Source organism: Columba livia, chromosome 1 (assembly GCF_036013475.1).
Source record: "Columba livia isolate bColLiv1 breed racing homer chromosome 1, bColLiv1.pat.W.v2, whole genome shotgun sequence".
Classification (NCBI taxonomy): Eukaryota; Metazoa; Chordata; class Aves; order Columbiformes; family Columbidae; genus Columba; species Columba livia.
In genome coordinates this window covers 103508182-103533875 of record NC_088602.1, presented here as the reverse complement: position 1 = coordinate 103533875, position 25694 = coordinate 103508182, and the positions used below count along the sequence as shown (strand labels likewise).

General features: G+C 37.8%; 1 protein-coding gene across 3 annotated transcripts in view; it reads left to right on the top strand.

The window, feature by feature from the left end:
• The window catches only part of IL1RAPL1 (interleukin 1 receptor accessory protein like 1), a 742036-nt gene that overhangs the window by 691078 nt on the left and 25264 nt on the right, over positions 1 to 25694 (top strand). For all 3 annotated transcript variants that reach the window (XM_005511971.3, XM_065070738.1, XM_065070734.1), the window contains 3 exons: positions 11549 to 11681; positions 13620 to 13765; positions 25128 to 25271. In XM_005511971.3, the coding sequence (XP_005512028.1) occupies positions 11549 to 11681; positions 13620 to 13765; positions 25128 to 25271 (423 nt within the window). The remainder of the gene's footprint in view (positions 1 to 11548; positions 11682 to 13619; positions 13766 to 25127; positions 25272 to 25694) is intronic.

Sequence of the window (25694 nt, the reverse complement as noted above, 5' to 3'; positions counted from 1 at the left end):
TGGACTGTTTTATAAAAAATACTCATTTTCATATGTCTGCTGGTATAACACATTTTAAAAGGATGCCATTTAGATGCTGAGGGTCTGAAAGTAAACACTGTATTAAACACGTTCTAAAATGCATAATTGTTTTATTACTTACAAGTTATTGCATCAATAAAAATCAAAGCCTATAGCTGCAATGGTATTCTTTAGACCTGATGATGGGCTAGGTAGTGCAAGGGTTAACACACCCTCTTCTTTTTCCCCAGATCTGGATTAAAATTCAAGCTCCAAGTCACAAATGGAAAGTGATTTTGCAAACTTCCCCTGGTGCCTTGTGGACAGGTGTCCACATTTAAAAGCCATCATGTAGTTGGGGATGACTGGCAGCCTCAACTCTGGAGGGTCAGAGGACTGGATGCGCAGTGGGGCTGCTGCTCAGGGTGTCACCATGCACCTCTGCAGAGAGCTGTGCTGTGAAAGACACCAACTTGCCACCACCTTCCTTGCACAGTTTATATAATAAATATTGCATAATGAAGATTTGTCTCTATTCCTGTAACCAGCAGCTGTCATACCTTATATTTCTATTGTCACTCAAACTCTGCTTTAATCCTTTCTATGAGACCTGCAAAAACTTTTTAAAAATGCAAACGAGATTGTAGACAACATTTTGTATTCTTGGAGTTTGAATGGAGCAAGGTGAAATTTTCCTTCACTTTCTTCTGCTTTTAAGAAATGCCATGACTCCTGTGCCTCTCAAATCACTTAGAAAATTAAAACAAAAATTACAGTATTACTGGGTGTGCAGCAGGAGGACAGTAAGTTGTGTAAATTGATCAGGAAATTCACAATTATGCTAGTAATGAGGATTGATAGCCTGCTTGCTGACCCCAGGTTTTGGCTTCCGATACAAGATCTCTCAGGAGTTTTGCTGGCAGGACCCTGTATAGTGCAACTATGAAAATTACAACTAAAGGGGAATGAAGATGGACTAGAGAAATGAGGCCCCTGTGGCTGCTGCAAGAATATAAAGCATTTAAGCCTTGCTGTTGTCCAGACTTTCCAGTACCCAAGAACATCTCCTCTTTACACATATGTGCGAGAAACCAAAGTAATTTCATGATTAATTGTTCTTGAGAAGGAAGTTGATTTGGAAGACTCACATTTTATGATGCCCAGGACTACAGCTACTTCAAACACAGATGGGAACATCAGGCTCTGCTTCTTCCTCTTGTACGTACAGCCCAGCCAGGCCATTTTCCTGTTAAAGAGTGACAGCCAAGGTAAAGCCAGCCCTCGAACAGGTGTTATTTAGAAGTACAGGAACCATGCTCCCATTCTTGGCCATGTGGTGCAGGAACAGCTACTATCTGTGGAGGGGGTTGGAGATGACATCTCTTCACCCATCCCAAAACCAGAGTGAGAGAAGACACATTTCTGGGTCTGGGGACAGTGGGCAGGCCATGCTGTGGAGCAGAAGCTCTCATGTAGAGTAAGGAGTGGAGAGAGGAGGTGCTCTGTGGCCTGGGATCATGTGACAGGAATCCTGCTTTCAGACAGACCCATCTTTTTTTTCCTGTGGGAATTCCGGTTATAATACAGATCCTCTACTCCACTCACATGCCTAGAGGTCAGAAAGCAGAGTACAGCATCAAGAATTCAAGCTTGGCCCCATTTCTCTACATTTTTTTTTCTTTCCTTTGAACTCAGATAGCACGCTGGATTCTTTTTATTCCATTGGTGGCATTTGTGCAGCTGCCCTCACTAGGCATTGTCTGTCAACATGCAGTTATGTAGAGGTATATGCCAAAAAAGCCTGTCTGCATTTCATGTGGGAAGGAAGCTGATCAATAGCAGTAGATCCCAGCACGTGTGTGGTCCGAGAGTATGGCATATTTGTCACGGACAAGCAAACAAGTGTCTTCATTTGCATCTTTGTGGATGAAAGAGTTTTATTTTCATGGATTTTGTTTCAGGGGTTTCTTTGGAGAGCAGTGGACTAACTTACACATGCAAGAGAACTAGAAAGAGTACATGGTGTAATGACTACAGCAAAAAAAAATTGAAAACCCCGTGATGTTAGAAGCAGCACAAGTTCACATTTTTGAGCAGTAGAAATGTTTGATGTGTTAGGACTTCAAAATTATATAAACAAATATTAGTCCATGTGATAATTAAATGGCAAACATCAGCTGTTTCTGAGGATGTACTAAGAATTAGTATTTTCTCTGTCCATTGCAATATCTTCATGACATAAGGTAGGCACACTACAATTTAAAGCAGAAGCACATTTGTACTATACATATATAATTCTTTTTTATTCATTTGTTTAAATAGAAAAACACAGTGTGAATAAGCATGAAATACATTCCTACTCTCATAGGCTTTATTAGTATTGAACAGGTTCAGTTCATCCGGGCTCCAGTTTTCTGTGGTGCTTAATGGCTTTCCTAGTGAAAATTTAAACAGAGAAGAGGTTTCGCATTGTTTTGAACTGAATTGAAATGTTTTGATTTATGTAATAGATGTGGTTTATTTCAATTGTATTTATCCTGTTGTGCCACATTGCTTTATGGGAATGGAAGTTTTCCCCATCCACATGCTTGCCAAACTAGCCTGGTCCTTTTCCAAATGATATCTCCCATCATATTGTATGATCTGACAGAACTGGTTAGTTAATGAAAATCTTACAACAGCTAATGTTTCTTGTGTGTGTGGAAGAGGAAATACTACCAGAAGATGATATAGTGTTTAATTATTCATTGTGTGTTATTTGTAGTCTCAATCTCCTTAATACCCACCTAGCAGATGTAGGGGGCTCTGTGCCTGAAATCTTCCATATGCAGCCCATCTCTACAGTATTTTTCAGAATCCTTCTTTGCCCATATAATTCCCCTGCAACCTAGTCAATCCATGGTAGGCTTGGTCATGAAGAGCAAAGGGACTAAAAGAGCAGTCAGGCTAAACAATGGAAAATAAAACCACAAATTATTATTTAATGTATATGTGTGTCTCCAAAGCTGAGAATTTGCTATGTGTAGTCAAATTATCTAATGACTACACAAACACTACATTCCTTTTTTCCAAAGCAGTCAAAGAGCAGGTATTATGAGACCTTATAGTAAAACATTTTCTAATGCTGTTCATTAAGTGCTATGTCAGAAGAAATCTACTGGCTGAACAGTTACAGGCTGAAACAACTGCAAAGAGGGTGAAGACTTGAGAATTTGTTTGTAAACTGGATTACCAAATCTATTCCTAAAAATTATTGCTATTTTCATTTAGGTGTGATCTGACACAGTAAGTTGTTTGCTACAGCTCCCTGGAGTCAACCTCTTTTGGAAAAGTGTGTTATTTATCATTATCTAGAATCCAGGACACAGTCTGCATTCCCCTTGTATGGAGAGTGTTGTGCAGTACACCTGAGAGGGAGGGTGTGAGAAGTACTGGGGCTGCAGCTGGTTGCCATGATTTATATGCAGGGTTTTTTGACATGGACTAGCATCCACAAGAGAGCAAAGCAAACCCACTACATTCTATCCAGAATAAACAAGAAAACAGGATTCGTAACACAAGCTACATGGCAAGAGATTTGAATGTTTGTCTGCTGGGCAAACACTATTCACGTTAAAAAAAAAAAAAAGGTAAAGCGAAAAGGAAGTTGAACTGTTGAAAAAGTGCTATATTAGAAAATTACTGCTGTAGTAGTCATGGGTGGACTGGATTTATCACTACGCTCAAGTAAGTCCTTACCAAAACAAGTCTAGCGACAGCTGCATTCTAACTGAGAAGAGCTGCATAAGTCCCACTTTCAGTCTCCTGATGATTTGCCACTGGGTTTTGTATGGCGAGGAAAATTCTGTGAGAGCTGTAGTGGCTTGAGACTGTCTTCCTTAACTAACAGAGACATTATTCCAGCTTTATAGTTTCTTGAGACCCAGAGTCATCTACAAAACTCCAGGAGGTTACAGTTCTTATAGTATTTCTTCTCAATAAATATTCTTTACCAGAGACACATACATTGGTTTTTATTTTGGCTATTCTAACCTCTCTGAAATGTGAAACAATAAACAAGAAACCCCTCCTTCTTTTCTAGGAGTTTCCCAATACCTGCCCCAGAGCAGGATTTCAAAAAGCTAAAGCTGCAAAAGGCCATTCTCGTGGTCAGAGACTGCGAAGGGGCAGGGGCACCCATGGATGCATGACAGAGAGAGACCTGGTCTCCCCAATGGGACACCTCGTGGGAGCCCTTCTGGGACTTTTTTATGCAAAGGAAACTTCAGGCTGCTAGCTGAGCTTGTTTTCTTACTGTGTAGCACCATTAAAATCCAAAAGCCACAGCACCTCAGTCAAAGGCAGTATGGTTGAAAAAGAATCAAGAAACAAAACACAGAATAGTAAGCTATGCATGGTGTGGAAAGATTTAAAGCTCCCAAGTCATAAGCCTGTAAGAGCTGAAAAGCATGTGAAGTCTGACATTTAGAGACACCTCATTTTTTTTTTTCCCGTTGGTGATATTTCATTACCTAGGTTATTTTCTTGTGACTTCTATCTAAAAGCAGCTAAGCATTTAAAAAGTCAAAATTATTTTTCGCTCTGACACAGAAAGCACAGAAAAAATATGTTTGAGAAATGCATTAATCTAAAAAAAAAAAAAAGATAAAATATGAGTTTCCAGAGTAAAAGTTAAGTCAAGCTTGTAAAACGATTGCAGTGATTTTTCCTTTTCTTTAGCAACTCTTGCTTTGTGCTTGTGATAGCTGTTGTCTCCCACTCCAGCCTCTACTTCTGAAGAGGAAGGAATGAAAAATACTTGCTGAACAACTAATTTATCAGCCTGACATTACCATCTATCAAGAAGAGAGGCCTGCTGTTAGGAAAATCAAGATTATTGGTTCAGGGGTTTTGTCACCTCTTGTGAAATGAAGGTTAGTTTAACAATGTACATACCTGGGACATGTTCTGGGCATTTCGAGCCCAAAGTCCCATACATATTACTTCTCTTTCTGCAGTCTGCTATGGTGGTGTCTGTCTTCATTGACTCTCTGACAGTCCTGATGCTAAAGAGTCCATCCAAAGCAGAAAGGATTTGGGTTTGTTTTCCTTCACAAGCTATAAAGCAGTCCACCAAATTTTTTAATAATCTCGGTTAATCTTGGACCTTACCATGTATGTTTCTGTGCAGCACCTTATTGAGTGTTGCAGCCTCGGATATCTCAGGGCTGATGGCAGGGAACGTGTCAGCAGCAACGTACAAGCACATCCAGTGAGTATTCTGCTGTTGAACTGTAATTCAGCAGTTGGAAGCCTTATGGGGTAAAGACCTTTTCATATGGCAGTGGATGACTATAAGTAGTCTAGTAAGTTTAGCTCTGTAGTGAACATGGGCTAGTTTCTAAATTTAAAAAAAAAAGCCAACAACCAACCAAACAAAAAACCCATAACAAGCAAAAAACAAACAACCAAACAAAAACACAAAGTGAAACCTAATGAACAATATTTAGGCTTTTTTTCCAATTTAAAAAAATTCAGGAATTCAAAAAAGTGATCTTTTAACCTTTCCAATAAATAGTGATAGCTATAAATTCAGAGAAAGTTCAAAAGCTGCAATCTGCCTTTGATCTTGTGGCAAACCTTCAGCTCATGTGTTTGGGTTTTTTTGGTGTGTTTTTTGGTTTTTTTTTGTGTGGGTTTTTTTTTTTTTTTTGAGGAATGGCTATGTGTACTCTAAATTTACACATTTATGGCCTGAAGAGCTTATTAAATATTTAATTCAGAGTCCCATGCAACCACCATTCTGCTCTGCAGCATAGCAAAATACAGACAAGTCTATTAAGGAAGAGATATAGCTGTGTAATTGCATTCAGCCGCTTTGCATGACACTTGCATGATAATATTTAGTGAAATGATAATACCCAGCCCTTTCAAACCTACATCCACTGAATCCAAAGCAGAGAGAATTTGCACATTGTGTCTTCACAATTGTATGGATGCAAGACCTTATGCCTTGCCAAAGACTGCAGAACACACTGCTCAGTGACAAGACTAGAATTTAGCAGTTCCCATCTTGCAGTCATGTTTCAGAAAACAGCATTATTTATTTGTTTGTTTAATTTGGCCTAACCTGCTGTATGAAATGTACAGCAGGACAGTTGTGATCTGGTAAGAGAGAACAAGGTATCAAGATTTGGAAATCTACATGTAAACTGGAGGGCAGCAGAGCAGTAGGTGAGGCTTTGTACAGGCAAGGAAGGAAATGAGGAATCTCTGAAGTTCATCTTACTCTGAGGGAAGACTTAACAGTTCCGTAGAATATGATCAAGGCTCATGAGTAAAAACTCTATGGTACCTTAGTTTTCTTTTCTTTTTTAATTTTTTTTTTCTTTTTCCTTATTCATATTTAAAGGAAGGCTTTCAAGAACTGTCCTAGGATGTGAGACTTATCTGAAAACATGAGCGGCTTCTACCCACTTGCCTGCTGGGCTTGGCAGTTGACATTGGCAAAACAAGTGGGTCACTGACTTTGTAAGAAATTGCCACCTATACATCACAACTAGGAATTTAACAGCTTTTGCATCCCTCCTCTTGGAAGACTGATATTTTCTCAGTACTTTTCCTCTAATATGAATATAAAGAATAGTATGAAATTCTTGTGCAAGAGATTTTGTTTGTGTCTGCCTTAGCCTTTTATAATTACATTTTGAAGTGTTAACATTAAAAATAAATGGTATACATATGTCTGTGCATGAGTTTTATGAATAGTTTACATTGTACAGTGAAAGAAATTCCTATATTTCTGTACACTTAACATTTCCACCCTCTCGGCACTCCGTATTACTAGGTGCTGAGTATGACTCTCAGCGCTTCATTTCCGTAATATATTTTTGAGGTTTCTTCTAAAAAGAGGTTGCAGAAGTTGTCTGATAATTAGCATTGCTTCCAACAAAAATGGTTGCCCTTCACTAAAGAATCTGACAAATCAAAAGCTAGAACGGGTGCCATCACAGCATATACTAACTTGCCTGACTAATGGCACAAGCGTGATTTAAACTGCCCATACAAAATGACATTTCATTAATCACAAAACACTCACTATTTGCTAATTACAACTATCAGGATCATAGGGGGCTGATGTTTTAAATTAGAGCTTATACACTAGGTATTTACTCTTTTTTCTTTTTCTTTTTTTTAATTTTTATTAAAAGCTTTCGAAGTTAGACACTGCCCTCTCCTGGACATAAGCTCCCATAGCAGTAGTTTGCAGAGTGCCCCAAACGCTGCCAATTAAGAGAAAACGGGCACAAACCCAGTGTGTTCCTCTGCTGAAGGGATTAGCTGGTTTCAAGGAAGTTCATTTTGTTGTGGTCCCTCCTTGCATTCTGCTCTACTTGAAAGTATACTGTGCCACAAAAATTGTTTTCAGTTTAGATGGCAAAGAGATTAATTTAACTTGAACCCAGTTGGCTGGAGTTGACAGCACAACTTTATCACAGTGAGCAGCAGGAACATGTAGTGCTATATATTCCAGGTTTTACAAAAATCAACTCAATATAGTATGAGCATATTCATCTTCAGAGTTAAAGGTGATGGAGAAATATGCAGTTGAAGCTTACTTTTTGGGTGTTCTCTGACATGTCTTTAATGCATTATTTCACAGTAAAAAATGAGAATTATAGTGAGAAGTCAAAAGTGTCAGTTTTTTCTTTTTCCTTTCTTGAGGGTGTTTTTTTGGGAGGCAGGGGAAAGTGTAATAAAAACCCCAGCACTATCAGTTTCACTTAATAATTGTAATCTAATACCTCTGGACTTTTTCAGGATGCATAAAAAATAGCAGTTTACCCAGGACTTGAGACAACATTCTCAAGAATTTGCAATGTCTTGTAGCAAAGGGGACAGAGAGAGATAGATTTCCCTTGCTGTAAGTTTAAAATGTGCATTTAAATTCCTTCAAAGATAGACTATAAAACTGTAATAATCCAGCATTTACAGGAAAATTTAAATTAATGGCATTAAAAACATCACATATCCATTCATCAAACTTTTACAGTTTCAATCCAATTCTATAGTTTTTCTCAGCATAGAAAACACAGGGAGAGATTTAGGGTTTAGTGTTAACTGTGAATGATTTCCATTAATTGGCAGACAGGCTGTTTTTTTTTACATTAGCTTAAATATGAAGAACCTTTTTTTATTTACGTGAATTTTACATGCTTTTTAAAAATATACAGACTGCTTAAAAACAGAGTTCCCATGCAGAGCACCTTCTCTGCATCCCAAACTCTGCATCCTCCCACCACTCACTTCAAAGATGTACTTCTCTGGAAAAATCCAGCCCATCCTACAGCATACACTCACAGGGGGGCAGGTCAGGATGTGCTCAAAGTACTCTGTCAATTCACAATATTGTCCTTGAGTCAGCCTTTGCCCCTTACTTACATGTGCCTGCAGCTGTGACCATCTCTGCTTCAACAAATGAGCTCCACGGTCCTCTGCAAAGAGCCCTGAGCTCTGGCGTTACAAAGCTCCTCATTAATGGTCACAGTTGGTCATTAGCTGGTCATTGAATCCTTCTTGATGACCTGCTAATGAACTTCCCACTGGTTTACTGTGAAGATTGGTTAAAGTAGACAGTATAGGTAATTTATAGCTGAACACCCAGCATGATAATGGCCTTTGCTCAGTGATTGTAGTTGACACAGTACTACAAAAACGCCTCACATCCTTCCCAGTTTATTACTCAGGTGTAAATATTTCATGTGGAATGGAAACTTTGGATTTTGTATTTAAAAATATGCTTCCATATTTTTTTAGGGAAAAATTTCTTTAAGAATTTATTGAGGAAAAAAGCCTTAATCTTACAAACTCTTTTTTTTCTGATATCTTTTGCCCTTAACAAAATATGTTTATTTTTAAAAAAACAAACCTATGCATGTTAATATTCACCTGTAAAAGGCTCAGAGGCCTGTACAGTGCGTAAATCAGATCTCGGTGGGTGGCTGTTAGCTGCAGGAGCCTGAAGAGCTCGGATGGTTCAGCACTTGTGGTGCCTAATCTCTGTGAATCATGGATAAATTGGCCAGAAGCAACAGTCCCTCCAGCTGTGATCTTGCCAATGCTTAAAAGCTAAACATTTTCAACCAGGCCTTGACTTGGTGGTAAAGCACCAGGAAAAGAGAGAAAAAAAAAAAAAAAAAAAGGAAAAAATAAAAGAAAAAGAAAAAAAGGTGGCAGTGATGCATTAGGTAGCGCTATACCCTCTAAGAATGGCAAATGATTCCTTAGGGCTTATCCAATTATCACCGGACTCTACTTTTGCTTTAGACGTGCAACTACATTCCCCTGTTTTGAGCATAATTGGAGTCCACCAGTTCTATGGTTACAAGGCATTTTAAAGCCCTGAACATGTGCTAGATTAGGTGACTGTGGCCAAGATATTCATAATCCTTCAAGGTTTTGTGTCTTCATTTTCACATGTTCATGTATCATAATTATGATGCAACTCCCTCCCCCCCTCAAAAAAAAGACCTAGTTTATCTTCCATGCAACTGCTATGAAAAACTTGGTTAGGATTTATTAAAATGTCCTGGGAACATCCAGGAAGTTTATAATCTTCTATGACAGATTTTCATGCACTTGACCCACATTAAGCAGTGTCCCAATTCTCATCACATTCCCTGCAAATGGCTTCAAGATTGCAAAAATCTTTCTCTCCAGTGCTTCCAAATGACACTTCTTGAGCTGTGCAGAGATTGAGGAGGTGGGTTTCCAGGGAAGTGTCCTGACCATCACTCTGTGGTGTGGAAACAGCAGCTGTCGTTGTCTAGAAGAACAGTTTTTTCCCTCCCACTGAAGATCTTCAGCTTACAATTTGGTAACTTTTCTCTAAATGAGATAAGGTTATCAAAATGTCTTATTAGTCAGAGATCTGATTTCATATTTTTTGATTACAAATTAGACCCTCCTCTGCACCCTAGTTTGAAGTTCTGGGATACTCCTGTCTCCTTAGCAGGCATTGCTGGAAATAGTGTGGCACCAACCAAAGGTTCATGAAATGAATGAAAGCCACTCAGTTCCTAAACAGCTTGTGATAGTGACATAGAGGGTATTTGCCTTTTATGATGCATATTCTGGTTACAAACATCTGATTCTGCACCTTTTATGGTGTGAATGTGAAAGTTCAAGCCAGGTAGAGGAGTCAGACACTTTTACAGAAAAACACAAATCTTTTCAGACAAAGATATTTATTTTAAAATGACTCATCATGTTATACAGCATCCTGCATCTGTTTCCAAACTAAAAAGTAAATAAGATATACAAATATTAATGTTATATGTTTGAGAAGAACCAGGTTCTGACCCAAAGCAGAGTATTGTTAAGGAAATTGATTGAACCCACATAGACTTCTCATAGCATCTCAGTACAGAATGAAGTACTGTTAACAATGCACATTTTATTATTTTATTTTTATTATCATTATCATTATTTCCAGGAGCTGTGGTCAGTCAGCTTTAGAATCCTAAGATCAAAAACTGAAAGTGTAAATAAAACATGAGTTTGGTCTCAGCAGTAATATAAACTCCATGAAAATACTCTCCTCAGGGGGGAAAAAAACATTACTTAAATCACAACACTTCCTTAAATCACTGTGTAATTATCCACTAAAGAAATGCACGTAGCAGTTTAGAAGGCTTGGTGCATATTGAGACAAGCATCTTTACAGCAATGGATGGGAGATCTTTAACTAGGTGGCTGTCTGCTAGTTTTATCCTGTCTTACCAACACACAAAACACATGGAAAGTACCATTCTGACCCCTGTATGTGCTCTAGCTGAAACTCCAAAGCCATGTGGCATTAACGCAATGTAAGACTACACAATCAAATTAAACCAAAGTGAAGGCATATTACATTTTTAATTTTCACTGTAAGGATTAAATAAGCAACACTGCACATACATAGAATTTCTCTTCTTTGCTGCATATACCTGATGGTTATTCCCATTTGTAAGACTAGACATTTCCCACAATGTACAGGATGAGTTCATATGTGTTCTTTTTTCAATTTCAGTGTTTTCTGAAAAGATAATTTAGCAATGAGCATACATCTTTCTACTGGCTGTCCCTTGGAAATAGTATCCTACAGGAATCTACTGGCCTCTTTGCAGAAAGTGTTGCAAAGCCAAACACAGATGTGATTGCATGTCTATTTTACCTAACCTTTATCTGTTTTCAGAGAAAATGTGGAAATCTTTGGTTAAGTTAGCTCTTTTTGAAAATACAGTCTTTCCCTTCCTTACCAAACTTGATGAAACTTGATGAAAAAGTACAAAACTGAATTCTGTTCTCATGTAACATTTAATTCTATTTTTATTGTATTTAATTTCAGAAAATATATTGAATACCAGTCACAAGACAAGTAGATACTATTGGACATTTTCAACAACAGCTGGAAATTGAGGGTTTCTATGGATTTTCCTTTTTTTAAATCAACAAAAGCATTTAATTCAAAAATTTTTTTTTTTTCTGAATTTTGAAATAACGTATTTTCTTGTATTCTTTGTAACAGGCACTTCTGCTAATCTAACCTGCCGAGCTTTCTTTGGATATAGCGGAGATGTCAGTCCTTTAATCTACTGGATGAAAGGCGAGAAGTTTATTGAAGATTTGGATGACAGTCGAGTCTGGGAAAGTGACATCAGGTACAAGAAAAAGCATTTTGTTTTTTTTCAGTCAATATCTTTTTGTTGATAGCTAATGTAATACTTGTTATCACAGACTGACTCAGGAACATTTTGGGTCTGATCCGTGTTTTTGCAACATCCATTCTTCACCTTTTCAACTCCACCAGTAGAGAACAGAAAAATGCACACCTCGGCAAGAACTGATGTTAGAGAGCTGTAAAATCAGAATAGCTGCCCAACAAGTACCATAGTATAACCAACTGGAATTTGCGTAGTGACTTTTTCGAACAATGGCAATCTACTATAAGAACCATTAAGGCAGTTTTTAAAATAAAATAAAGAAAAATAAATACATCAAGAAAAACAGTTCAAAAGAAGTCTTTTAAAACATGGAGCCTTAAACAAATGCTGAAGTCTGGCTTCTCTTTAGGAATGTTTTGATTTCTTTTCTTCAAGGAAAAAACCTGAGTTTCCTGGGATGTTACCTAGCCTGTGAGAGCCAAGCCTCCTGTTATGTGGGCTGCTTGTATCTGTTGAAATGCTTGTTTTAGAGAGGATATAGCAATTCGCACCATGTACTTTTACTGCTCCTAAAAGTGCTGCCTCATTTGGAAATTAAGAAAAAAGTGGGTTTGTATGGAGAACTACATGCTTGACATAGTGTGCTAACTCCTATCGAATATGAAATATCTACTTGTATCTAAAGAGATTCCTTTTTCATTCATAATGCTGTATATGTGCATATCACTCTGTCTATGTATCATGAATAAACCTGGAAATGAAGGAAAATCTAAATGCACATTACAAAGGAAGCTAAAGAATCACAGATATTTTATCTGCAGTGATTGTCTATAATAGAACAAAATGAGCTTATTAACCCTTTGCTTGTTAGATGGGAGTTTGCTATCTCATCAAAAGACATGAAGTTGCACTCATTTTCAGCTTAACCTTGCACTTCAGTGTAATCAAAGTAAGAGACAATTCCCTTACCAAAATCAAGAAGGCCACATAGACATTCAAGGTCACCTCCATGTCCCCAGATACAGGCAAAATGGAGACATATTTCATCCCGGTATGCTTCACGTTTATTCTATACAGTTCAAGACCAAAACACTAAATAGCACATGACAACCAGATCAGCTCTGTTTTGCATCTAAAGCTTTTCCAAAGCCCTTCAGCCAGAGACTTGGCATTCTGAACGCTAACAAAAACAGGACAAAGACCTTCATTACATCTTTCTTGTTTTGGAAGGGAGGAGCAGGAAGGCTGGTTTCCACTCCTTTTGTTGGGTGGGACGGTGGGACGTAGGGGAGCAGCCTGGAACAGTTTGTCACTTGCTTTCCTAGGTTTCTAAAACCACTGATTGCTAAGAGGTAAAGAACGCAATTTGAAGACAGGTAGAATCTTATTTGGGAGGTCTTTCATGTATCATCTGTATGAAAAAGGAGCATCTGGTATGCCAGTTCTTCCTACTGATTTGTAATTCATAGTCAAATTTTATAATAAATCCAAGAAATAATTTTTCAGAGCATGGTATGAACACCATGCTTCTGAGTGACATGATGAAAAGCCTCAGAAAGTGCACAAATGGCGTGTTTGAGCCAGACTCCTCGAGTGACCCTAAATCCCAAAGTAACTGTTTTCACTTTTTTCTGTTTTAACATTTCAAGACTTCATATAAATCCAATCAGAGTGTGCAACAATATATTATCAGTGTGCACATCATCCTGCTTAAAGAAGACAATCAGCTGAAGCTCTCATTAACATTTACAAAACCATACCTCCTCATTAGAAGTGACGAAGAAAGGGGCATGACATATTTTAATTAAGATTGCATTAAACCATAGCCAGATGTGAAGCCAGAGAGTTGTGAATTGTAAGTAACATTGTTATGTCATGATTATCTAATGCTTCACTATGATACAAGCAGAATAGTGGTGGTTGCTTTTTCCTCAGGGTTCTCAAGGAACATCTCGGGGAACAGGAGGTTTCCATCTCGTTGATCCTTGACTCCGTGGAAGAAGGAGACTTGGGAAATTACTCATGCTATGTGGAGAATGGAAATGGACGCCGACACGCCAGTATTCTTCTGCATAAAAGGGGTAAATATGCAGCTTTTCATGGTACATTATAGGAGCGGTCAGTTTGTAGAGCTTCCTTTGGATGCAAGCATGAATTTTGAATTCCTGAGATATTAATAAGCAATATTTATTTTTTTCCTAGGCATTTGTGCAACTTTAAAAGTAAGACAGAAAGGTGATTGTTAATTATGGCTGTCACTGGGAAAAACACTGTAGCACCTTTCAATTATAGTTATATAAAAGATGCATTTAATAACTCATGAACTTTAAAATTAATAAAGACTCAATAGAGAGGAAAAAAAAGTAGGAAGATAGAGGTAATACAACCATAATAATTTTCTGTAAGAAATAAAATCAAATATTATAAAAGCCTAAAAAAAATATGTTCCACTCCTATAAGAAATGCCTCCTAAACCCCATGCCAGGGGAGTTCCTGCACAGCGTGACTGTGGACGTCTTCCTTCTAACACATTTCTTTAAGGCCAACATTTCTGAAGTGAAGTATGCCAGAAACTTCTGAGGACCCTCCTGTTTCTACTCAGCACTCACATCCCGTGATTCCAGCCTGCCTAATGGCCACAGCCATCTCCCACAGAGATAATTACAGAGAGAGGGGGAATCTCTTGCAAAGAGAGGTTCTCGGATCCACTTTGTTCATTTTACCTCCCAGAGGGTCCTCCACATGCCTGGGCTTGACACTCCCCACCCTCATGCAGCATCCTGCTGGTTTAAGAGAGCAAAGAATAATCAGGAGCAGTGTCTGTACTTCGCTGTCATTACTGTGCTTTTTTTAGACTTTTTGTAAATGTGAGCAAAACAGGTTCCTACAGTAGTGCTGAACGACTTGTGGCATCTCCATTTATATCACAGCAAACTCCCCTAGTTTTAGTCTTGTAGCACACAAAGTCTAAGTTTAAAAGGAAGACACAAATTAAGATAGTGTGACTCATTTATTTGAATGAATTTTTGTTTATCTCAAATAATTGAATAGAACTAATTTGTAGCCATTTTTCTGAACTCTTATCATTGCTTCTTAGGAGATACAGATGTAAATAACCAGATGTTCTGCTTAGCCTGGCATTTACTGAGATGGGAAATTAACTTACTAAGTAGTTGAATCTCAACAATTTACCAGCTAGTAGTCATATGCTCCCAGTTCAGAGATATTTGAATCCATAGCAAGAGTTAAGCTGAAACTTAACACTGAAATCCAATGGCTTGTCTTTAATAATGAACTTTGTGTATAGAACACTGAAAATAAAGAATTTATAAAGCTTGAATTACTCTGAAACCAACACTAAATTAAGTGACATGTATGAAGTCATATGCTCATGGTGAGTTCTTATTTCCCCTTTCATACTAGCTCCAAGACTGACAATATATAAGTCTGTTCTGTGACCACTGGCTTTATAATTTAACAGTGTGCATGCATAAATTTTGCAAGGCCCTACTTTCCTTGCCTCCTTTCTTGGAGAAATCACTATGTCAAACACACCATAGTATGTGGCCTCATGATGACATGTTTAAGAGTCAGTAATCTCAATATTTAATTGCCCTTATAAATAGCAAAAACCTAAAAATTGGAAAAACTCCCCCATTTTTTTTTCCTCTTTAACTAAGGCTGCATCTGAAATTGTGATTTGGATACAAAATTTGTTGTGGCCTCAAAAAACAAAAGATGCCTGTTACAAACCTTCTACATTCTTTGCGTGTTGACGACTGTTTCAGTGAAATGATAAATTAACCATGACAGCTAAAAATTTGAGCTAGTCTCTCAGGTCTCCTAGGAAGAGGAGCTTTGCACTGCTTGCTTAGTCTCCTGTATATCACCATGACAACATTTTGCTTTAGGTTTCCTTGTTTGATGCACATTTAGTCTCTGCTAGGAATGAGTTAGTTGTTTATTAATTTCTGGTTATTGGCTCACTTAGAACAATTGGGACCTAACAATTAAGTAAATTTGCTTCCTGAACACTGAGGCATTTGCAGAAGTGTTAGTTTTGGCTGGTTTTCTAGTTAGTGATTTTTTTTTTCCCCAGCAGTATAAGCCAAGAAGAATGCTGAATCTAGAATGTTCACTGAATACCTGAAAAAGTAATTACAACCCTCTTAAACTGCCTGTATGGTACATTATCACCAGGATCAGGAGGGACAGAAAAGCAGAAAGCTCTGCTAGTGAACAAAGAGTATTCTTGGGAAAAGAGGTATTTAGGCTAAACGCTGCAGGGCAGATTCGGGTACAAAATTTAAGCCTTTCAAACACCCTTGCAACTGCTGCTTCACCCTGGTCAATATATTGTTCATAAACTTAAACTGCCAGGGGGAGCTTTTGGATATGCTTGCAATCACACAGGCCCTGAAACGAGAAGAAATTCAGAGTCTAAATCACTGGCCAGCACCTGGGTGCATCTTCCTCACTCTTCTCACTGGTCAGCCCAGCAGGGACAGACACTCACCTTACAGAAAACACAAGCAGGGTCCATCCAGTGGTGGTCCCCACCACGAACTGGCACATCCAGTGAGGGAGAGAAGACTTCTGCTCCTTCCCTGACATGGCCCTCGATCAGCAAAACCCTAAACCTCCCCTTTCCCAAAAGGAATTTTGCGAGGGGAGCAGAACACAGCACTGGTTGTGCAGGGAAAGTGAACTCAAGTTTGGGCATCCAGCACCGGGAGAAAACTTGGGCCCCTGGTACATCCCTCTGGCTCAGATGCCAGCGCTCAGCATCTCAGGGAGATGAGCCCAAATTTTCTTCTAAGCTTCTTTTACTTTCTGACTGCCAGTGGAGAAAAACTACAATCTATGTTTTTGTGCAGCTGGCTAACCATTTTTAGACTCCTAAATTTCTTCAGAGTGTGTGCATAGGGAGCATTTAAATCAGAGCTAAAGGCAGTAGAGCCTTTTAAGCATGACAATGCCAATGCTGTTCTGTTTTCTGGTCCGTTCCTACTAAAGATGTCCAAAAATAGTCAGAAAAAGAGAGGCATCAGAACCCAGGAGATTTAACTTGTATTCCCTTCCTCTAGCTGTTGGCCAAATCTTTTTCTATCACCTTTGCAATAATCCAGTTATTTTTTCTTTTGTGTGAGAAAAAAAAAATCTGCTTGTGATAATCTAAGGCTGATTTTGTAACTTATTGTTCATAGCTATCATTGATCTTCTGTAGCAGTTAAAGGTTAATCTTCGGCTGGTTAGTAGAACTTTCTAGAAATTAATTTTGAGAGTGGTACTGACAGCAGCTAAGCACAGATTTATTAGAGACAGACCATATACTGCAGATGATATAGGGGATGGATCACACACTGCAATTGTGTTTTTTTTCCCAGGTTTCTAATTCAAGAAGAAAAGCAATAGTCTATCAATGTAGTAGACAAAAATGTAATGCATAGGGGTAAATAATGTTCTTCAACAGTGTTATATATTGAAAAGTATGACTTTCATGCTGGATCACAGCCTTTGTAATCTCATTTAATCATCAACTATGATGGAAATACAGATTATTATCTAATTGTGGGATTATTTTTGTGGAAATTCTTTTCCGCTTGTCTGCAACTAGATTTTTAAAGGAAAAATAATCTCAAATTCTATCCTGACATTATTTTTTATGTTATTAATAATATTTTAAAAGCTTAATGATATAGCTGTATTTTTCATGAGACAGGCACCAGAACAAAGAACAGGTAACATGCTTTATGCATTTTTTTTAAAAGTGTCTCCTTCCCTTTCTTTTCATTCTCTTAGTGCTGTCTAATTCTATGTCCTGGGCCTCTTTTACGTTTTGGGTTTGTTTTCCTGTGTCATAGGTGTTCTCAGTGAACATATATGGGTCTTGTTGACCATAAGCTAATGAGGGATTTTTAAAACAGCTTTATTTCTGTTGAGACAAAAAAAAGACCTTCACTGAAATAAATTGTTTAGAGGAAGACATTTATTCTGTTTGAAATTGCCTGTGAGAATATATGTTTGATAAAGAAAAAGTTAATATTTTCTATAGGAAATGGATCTTGAGGAAACCTATGAATAGGTAGGCATACTTTAAACTCTTCATTTATTAATGCATAAAATAACAATAATGTTTCCTGTACAATTTAATAACAAATTATGAGTAGCGAGTAATTCTGAATTTTCCTCATATGGTTATTAACGATAACAGAATTGCTGACTAGAACCTTAAATTACAGTGTCATTCACATAATGGTATAAATCTGTTTTACTGCTTAAGGACTTGAATAAGTTAAGTTTTTGATGTCATGAGCATTTTCAGCCACTAGGGGATGATTTCACACAGTGGTAGTGATGAGTGACAATTAAGGCTTAAAAGAGAAAATAAACTAGTACTTTTCTAACCTCTGCAAAGAAACCACAGGTGTTACAGTTCCCTTTGCCATAAAGCTTCGTGATGCTTCTGAAATTCCTGAATGGAAGCTCATTGTGTGAGATATGAGAGCAATGAGTTGTATATTTCAACTTCTGTCAATTGGTCGTAATTACCTGAACATTCTAGCAAATCTCTGAGTCTCAGTGAAAGCAAAACCATTGTAAAACTCTGACTCACTTGGTTAGTCAAGATCCTACGCATGCATATATTCCGGTGTATAAAGCATTCTGTTTTCATTCTGCACTGCAGGAAAATCTTTTCTGATCTCCTCACCAGGTTTTAGAATCAGAATTGAAATTGGATTTCATGGGAATTGATTTTTCATCCCTTTATGGCCATTGAAGAAGCCTTCAGGTTGCTACTGTGCTGGGCAATGCAAAAGTTCGGCAGACCAAGAGGTTCACGACATAGGGCCAAAAGCAGAATATTGCCTCCCTTCCTGTCCCAAACTCAACCAAAAGTGACTGTTCTTTTTATACTCAATCTCATCTAAAATCAGTAAATCAATAGAATACTAAAGACTACTGCCTGACAGAAACTCTTCATAAGACCATTTTCTTCTTCATTACGGTTCTTCTCATCCTTTAGAAAACTGTACTGAGACATTTCCAGTAAAAAGGTTAGTCAGATTGTTTAGTATGTGCCTAAATCTAACTTTCCCATGACAAAATGTCAAATGAGTTGATTTGTTTAACAAATTCCTTTTAAAAAAAGGTTTTGTACCACTTTTATGATAGTTCTTCTCTTTACATAATGTCTAAGTTCAAGTCTAACCTTAATTGGCAAGGATTAAAATATTTTAAAATAAAATGTCACAAATTGTTCCCATAATCCATGCAGAGCTAAATTATTCATTAATGCTATCCTCAGAAAAAAATGTAAACAGTATGTTTTGTGATTTTACATCCTTGGAACTTGGTATTCCATGTTTCCCCACATTTTAGCACCTCCAAGTGCTTCTCACATTAATTTCTTTCCAAAGATCTAGAAGAAGTAATTGTGTGGGCTGTCTGATTTCTGTAGTGTGACAAGCTTTCCTAATCAGTAAGGTTTTAAGTCATACGCAATTCATTTATTTGGGGATGCTGACCAGAGATTAATGTAATTTAACATCATAATGACTTTTTTCCTTCAACCTGAAGTATAAACTGTCCTTAAAATGTAGTGTTCTGTATTTACATGTAGTAAACTTCAGTATTGTTGCAGAATCTATATTATTTTCAACTTTATCCTCTATTGAGCTGACCTACTATTGGAGATAGCCAGTGTAATTATTCTCCTGCTGGGAACAGGTATCCTGCACTTCTCAGAAGAAATAAAAATGTCATTGGCAAGAATATACATCTATTATAATAATTTGCTATCTCTATTCTTATAACACTGAGAAATGCAATATCATCAAGGCTCAAATGTGCTGCCTGGTATACTGATAAATAGGTTAACAAGACCCCTGTCTTGTATTTGCACACATATATACATATGTACAAAAAATCCCAAACCCGACTAGTTCTTTTTCATGGATGAATCAGGAATATATGTCATATATTGATTTAAAAAATGAAGAGAGATAACTAGGTCGCAATAGTTCTAATAAATAAAATGAAACTACTGCATTGAAAACCATATTAAAGGCTATAACTAAACTTAACCACCTTAAGTCAACTCTGCAGGCATCTGAAGGCATGTGTGGCCTATGCTGGCAGAAAGCATATAATTTGTGCTAAGAAATTATTTCTTAATTAAGCTAATAAACATCCCAAATATCTTTCTGCTGGTATCAGAAATATTATTATCTTACCATATCCATCATTAACTGAGAACTGGTACAGGCAGGTCACAAGAACAACCAGAGGCCACAAATGCAATTGCAAAGGGCAAATTTATTTTAGTTACCTCACTACCAGGAGGTCTCCAGAACAGCACTTAAGCTCCCAGGCAGGGGTGACACAAGCAGAGATGCAGGCGCTGCAGAATTCAGCCCTGGCTGAAGATCAACAACCCTGCTCATTCCAGCCTGTATAGAGGGATTTACACAGGTGCAGTTTACCACACTGCTTTGGTCTTTGCCTGCAGGAATCTCATGGATGTATGATAAGGTGTCGTTACGACTCTTTTCACAGGCCTGTTATCTAAACACAGAGGTTCTATTTGTGATGTATGTGTTTTTCTACACCCCAGCTGCAGTTGCTTGAATGTATTTCCAATTACCCTCCTTGTCATTCTTGCAGTATTCCCATACAGGAACTATTCACAACAGTATCCATAAAGTCATCTGGGTGCCTTAAATACAACCAGATTATGTTTGGCACATTGAAACAACCAACCAACCAAAAAAAAGAATTAAAAATAGAGAATAGATTTATGTACATGCATATATTTATATGCATTTGGATGTGCATATTCTGTATAAAGCTGTGGTTCCATTTGCTGTACTTTGGAAAGATAATGTTACAGTCATGCCATAATGAATACTGTATTAAAAAAAAAAAAAAAAGGCAAAGGCACATCCTTCTCCATTTTTAAACTGTATGAGTTTCTTTCTTCCTAATCTAAATTCTGCCTGCTGTTTACTGCCAGTGTCTGAAATGAGACTCAGATGAGTATTCCTGTGTCAGCCAGCCTCCTTCTTCCTTTATAAGAAACACAGCTGCTTATAACCAAAACCGCATGTTATGACACATCAATCTCACACTGGTTATCAGTATCTGCTTTCTTTACCTTCTCTCAGGTGTTATTATGAGAGCTTTAGTGAGTATTGTCTCTTACTACACCCTTTCCAAATTATAGTCATTACCACTTAACAATTGAGGTCTATGAACATGTATCTAGACAAACTGAGAACTGTCTCTAACCAAACCTTCTAGCTTTGTAAGTTAAATTATCCAAGACATACAGAGAATGGAAATGAGTTTAGGCCACAAAATAGCAAAGATTTATGCATGCGCTAACCTGAAGCGCTGTGAATAGTCCTGTTGACTTCAGAGGGATTACTTATAGTCGGTGAAGTTAAGCAATCCGTGTAAGTGATTGCAAAATTGAAGCCTTAGATAGACTGTAATTGGATTTTGAAAAAGGCTCAGAAACTGAATACACAGCTATAAATCACACTTCCTCGAAGAGTTATAAATCACAAAAAAGAATGTTTGAAATACAATTATTTTTCTTAGTAGCTCAGCTCTATGTGGACTAATGAATAGAATAAGATTAATTTTAAATTATCACAGATCATTAAATAGAAAGTCCCTGAAGCATGTCTTATAAGTCAAAAGATATGCATCTTCGAAAGCACTCCTATTTACTTACTTATTACAACTCCAACTATGATAAGTGGACTACCTGCATGACACAGCAAAGGGAAGTTTATCAAATATTAAAGCCAAGTAAAGATCAAGCATATATCCTACAAATATGCCTAATAATTAGGGTAGAATCAGTATAAAACGACGGCATTTATTACCCAGTATATCATGCTGGTTATTTGGAGAAGACACATACTTTGTTTTAATTAGCTGTCTTTTTCGTTGGGTTGCTTGGTCAAAGTCTCCCAATAAGGAAAAAAAAATGTAGCCGTTGGTCAAAATGCTTGTAACAAATCTTGTTTTAAATTGAAGCTATTTATTCAGAAACCAATCTACTACTGCTGCAGTAATCAATGTGTTTTCCCTTAGACTAGAACTGTTCCTTTGCTACTGGAGGACTATTGTTAATTGCCTGTAACTAAATGATTGCTGTGCTTCTGGATGTAACTCCCTGGCACTTGCTCATTTGTTGTGTTTAACAGAATGCCTGTCCCCCTAAGGGTTAGCCGAGTAATTTTCCTCTACTATTTTCTACATTCAGCCCCAGCTCCTTAAGGAGGGCAAGGCCTGTAATTTGAGCAATGTAACACAGAGGCTAAATAGATTTTAAAAGGTTTGCACTTTCCATTTCTCCCCTCTGATGTGGAATTGTGCTGAAACTGAATCTTTTTAGCGTGTAGCCACTACAGAAAACTTGAATTTCAGCAGAGAAAAATGATCAGACTTCAAAGGGAGTGTAATGTCTGCCGCAGAGACTGTGCTCAAATCACAATGCAAAAAGCAGAATAAAGCAGCACAAAAAATGTTATTGTTAAAGCAGCCTTACACTCTAGCCTTGCTGTTACACTTTAATTTACCTTTAACCGTCACTACGTCATTGTTGACATACACATCACCAACACTCTTGACATTCACAGACCACCTTTCAGGAGTAACCCCTCATATGAAGGAGCCAGACGCACCCTCCCCAATTCACGTTGGGAAACCTGAGGTACAGAAATGTGAAATGGCTTCAGTGACTAGAGGGGCTGACAGAAGAGGCCTCCGCTCCTCGCACCTTCAGTTCTGCACAACACAGGGTAACACTGTTCGCAGGGTAATTCTGTTCACAGGGCAACACTGTTCACAAAACCCCTGCAGCAGCTCAAAGCCAGCCAGTGCCCCCATGGGGCACAGTTTAGCATCCTGCAGAAACACTAGTGCAAGGCCTGAAGGCAACCTGCTCACTGTGGTGACGTGCCCAGACCAATCTGTCCCACCTTCCATGGCACTGCAGCCATGGCTGTCCCACTTCCAGTGTTTTTTGGGTTATCTCAGGCATCTGCAGGGCTGGAGGTAAGGATGCAGCAGTCTGCCGGGCTAATCACTGCTCCCTCTACCCTGGACCCTGACAAATGGTGCCCAAAACAGAGAGCAAACGTGCTGACAGACATCCAGCATGGAGCAAAATGCCAGCTTGCTGTGCAAGATGGATGGAGCATGAAACTTACTTTCCAAACAAATTTGTTTAAGAAAGAACCACCTTATCCTTGTGCTCATAAGTGATCAGGGTGGGCTCAGCAGCAGCACATTAAAAGGTAATTTCTTGTACATTTCAGGGTAACTTAGAGAATGTCGTTGTTTGTTTTGCTTGCTTTATTTAGGACAGTTCCATGTTTGTTCAGATAGACTTCACTGAAGTAAAAAAATAGCTGTAATCTTTGATTGTTTTACAGGGAAAAAGATAACTGAGAGGAACCTGATGGCAAAAGTGATGCAGTGCATTAGTCTGATTTCATTATTAGTTACAGAGAGCAATTATTTTTTCCATTTAATCTCAAAACCATTAATTTATGAAAAACCTTTGTTTTCCAGTTATAAAAATTTTCTTTGCCTGTAGTGAGTCATAACAGCAGGCACATAGAGTATTTTGTGCCTAGCAACCTGAAATGTTAAAGCCTTTCTTCTAGTTACCATTGAACAGCTGTATCACCTGTAGTACAAAATGATAAACAAGGTATAGTGAGCCAGTGCCAAGTAATTTCCATTTCCATTTATATTCTAAAATACTGTATTACTTCTTTATGCAAACAATTTGTTGTTGGGTGTTTTTAGTAACATTCCCCTCTCTGGACAAGAAAAGTATTCTAAATCTGAAATAACCATGTTGATCTTAAAAATACTTAACACAAAGGAGTTTCCAGCACAGTTTTGGAGAGAATGACATGGAATATAAATGCCTTTTTATTTTATTTTATTACAATTTTAGTGTCTTCTAGAGAGCAATGAAATTTTCTTACAGTTGCCTCAAAATAATAATAAAAAAAGTGTTATTCTCAGTAGACGCAGTCAAAATAAATGGAATTGTCACATCTTCCTCTAACCTTTTATTTCTCTAATTGAATTGTGTTGTGCTGGAGTAACACATTTGCATAACCACACACTCACACACAAAAATGTTACTTCAGGACTATCGTTTTTCACTCAAACAGAAGCTGCCCACTGGAAGAGGATACAGTGAAAATAAAATGGAACTGATCTTTCTCCAGCACAGCAAACTGTGTATCTTGGATGTCTAAGATTTGATTTCTTGACATTTCTGAAAACTGAGTGATATTGGAAAAGTATGGGTGATCTTAAGATATGCTGTCTCACTTCAAATGCTCACTCACTTCAAATTGGAACGTTGTTACTAAGGCTCTTCTTCCTCCCACCCTCTTTTTTTAACATTGCCAGTTTTCAGTCAATAAGCAGATGAAAAGTAACAACATAAGAGATGCTGGGTAGCTGTGTGAGCTTCCCTGAGCATGCAATGGTTAAGACTGGTAGAGGTGAAAGTTCATGACGGCATGTTCCTTGGGCACTCTAAGTGTGCCCACTGAAGATACTGCTGGCGGCAGATAGTTGTGGCCACATCTGACCAGAGCCCATGTCCTCAGGAGTGGAGCTGCATGGTGATGATCTCAATCCATCATGTGCATCTGTAGTGGTAGTGCACAGCAGAGACACCGGGGGGTCACAATCTGAATGGGAATGTCAGACTGGACAAATCAGTTTGCTGGGACTACAAATAAGACAACCCCACTGGGGGAAAGGATGGAATAAAGACAAACTGCAGATCACTGGGAAACTGTGTCAAGGATATAAACACATAACTGAGATGTGAGTGGGTTCCTTGGATAATTTGTCTTCACATCTCTCAAGTTTTTGTTTATTTGTTTTTGGGTTTAATTTTAGTTTTATTCTGAAAAGAAAAAAAATACTTAGTGTAATCTTATCCAGTAGACCGAAACTCATTTGTGTGTGGAATAAGAGAGGACCTGTGTTTGCATTATAGTCCCCAAAAGAGAAGCACTCACCTCCGCTTTCATTGTAAGTAGAACGTCAACATTTATCTGTGTAAAGCAAACTGTGATCTGTCTGCAAAGAGAGAGAAGGGAGTTATCGAACATCTCTTATAGATATGTACATACTCATACACACACATATCCCCAGCCATTGTTATCTTTTGAAATGAGCAATTCACGTGGTATACCAGAAAAAAAAAATTACTAAATAAATAAAAAATCTATTAATTAGATGTTTCTTCAAAGGCCCTAGGATGAAATAAATATGTATATAACCTACCATTCATTATTATATTTTAATGTTTAACATAAGTGCGAGGTCTGCTGCTAATCTCTGGTTTGGAATGTGGTTGTTACTGCATTTTGTAATTCTTTGCAGAGCTGATGTACACAGTTGAGCTTGCTGGTGGGCTTGGTGCTATTCTGCTGCTGCTTGTTTGTTTAGTGACTATCTACAAGTGTTACAAGATAGAGATTATGCTCTTCTACAGGAATCATTTTGGAGCTGAAGAACTAGATGGAGGTAAGACAGCTTTTTAGTATGTTTCCTACTTTCTGAGTATGCCTGTCTTTTATTTCTCTCCACCAAGGCCCAAATTTCATTTCAGTTCAAGATGCATTGACAACTGCAACTTTTACTTCTCACTGCATTAGACACTTATGAATTTGCACTCCTCGTGCAGCATGTTAGCAGCAGTGATTGCTGACCTGATGTATGTGCCACTCTCTGGAGTCCCAGAAGACATCCATGTCTTTTAGATTTTTCTTCCTAACACTGAATTTAAATTACCAACTCTGATGCATTAAGTATTTTCACTTTCTGACAGTACAGAAAGCCAGCTTCACTTCTCCATAAGCTAGGGAGTCTCTTCCCTAATTGTATTCACCAAATATGTAGAGTTGATGTGAATCTCAATTTACTGCTTGTTTAAACTGATCAGTTTCA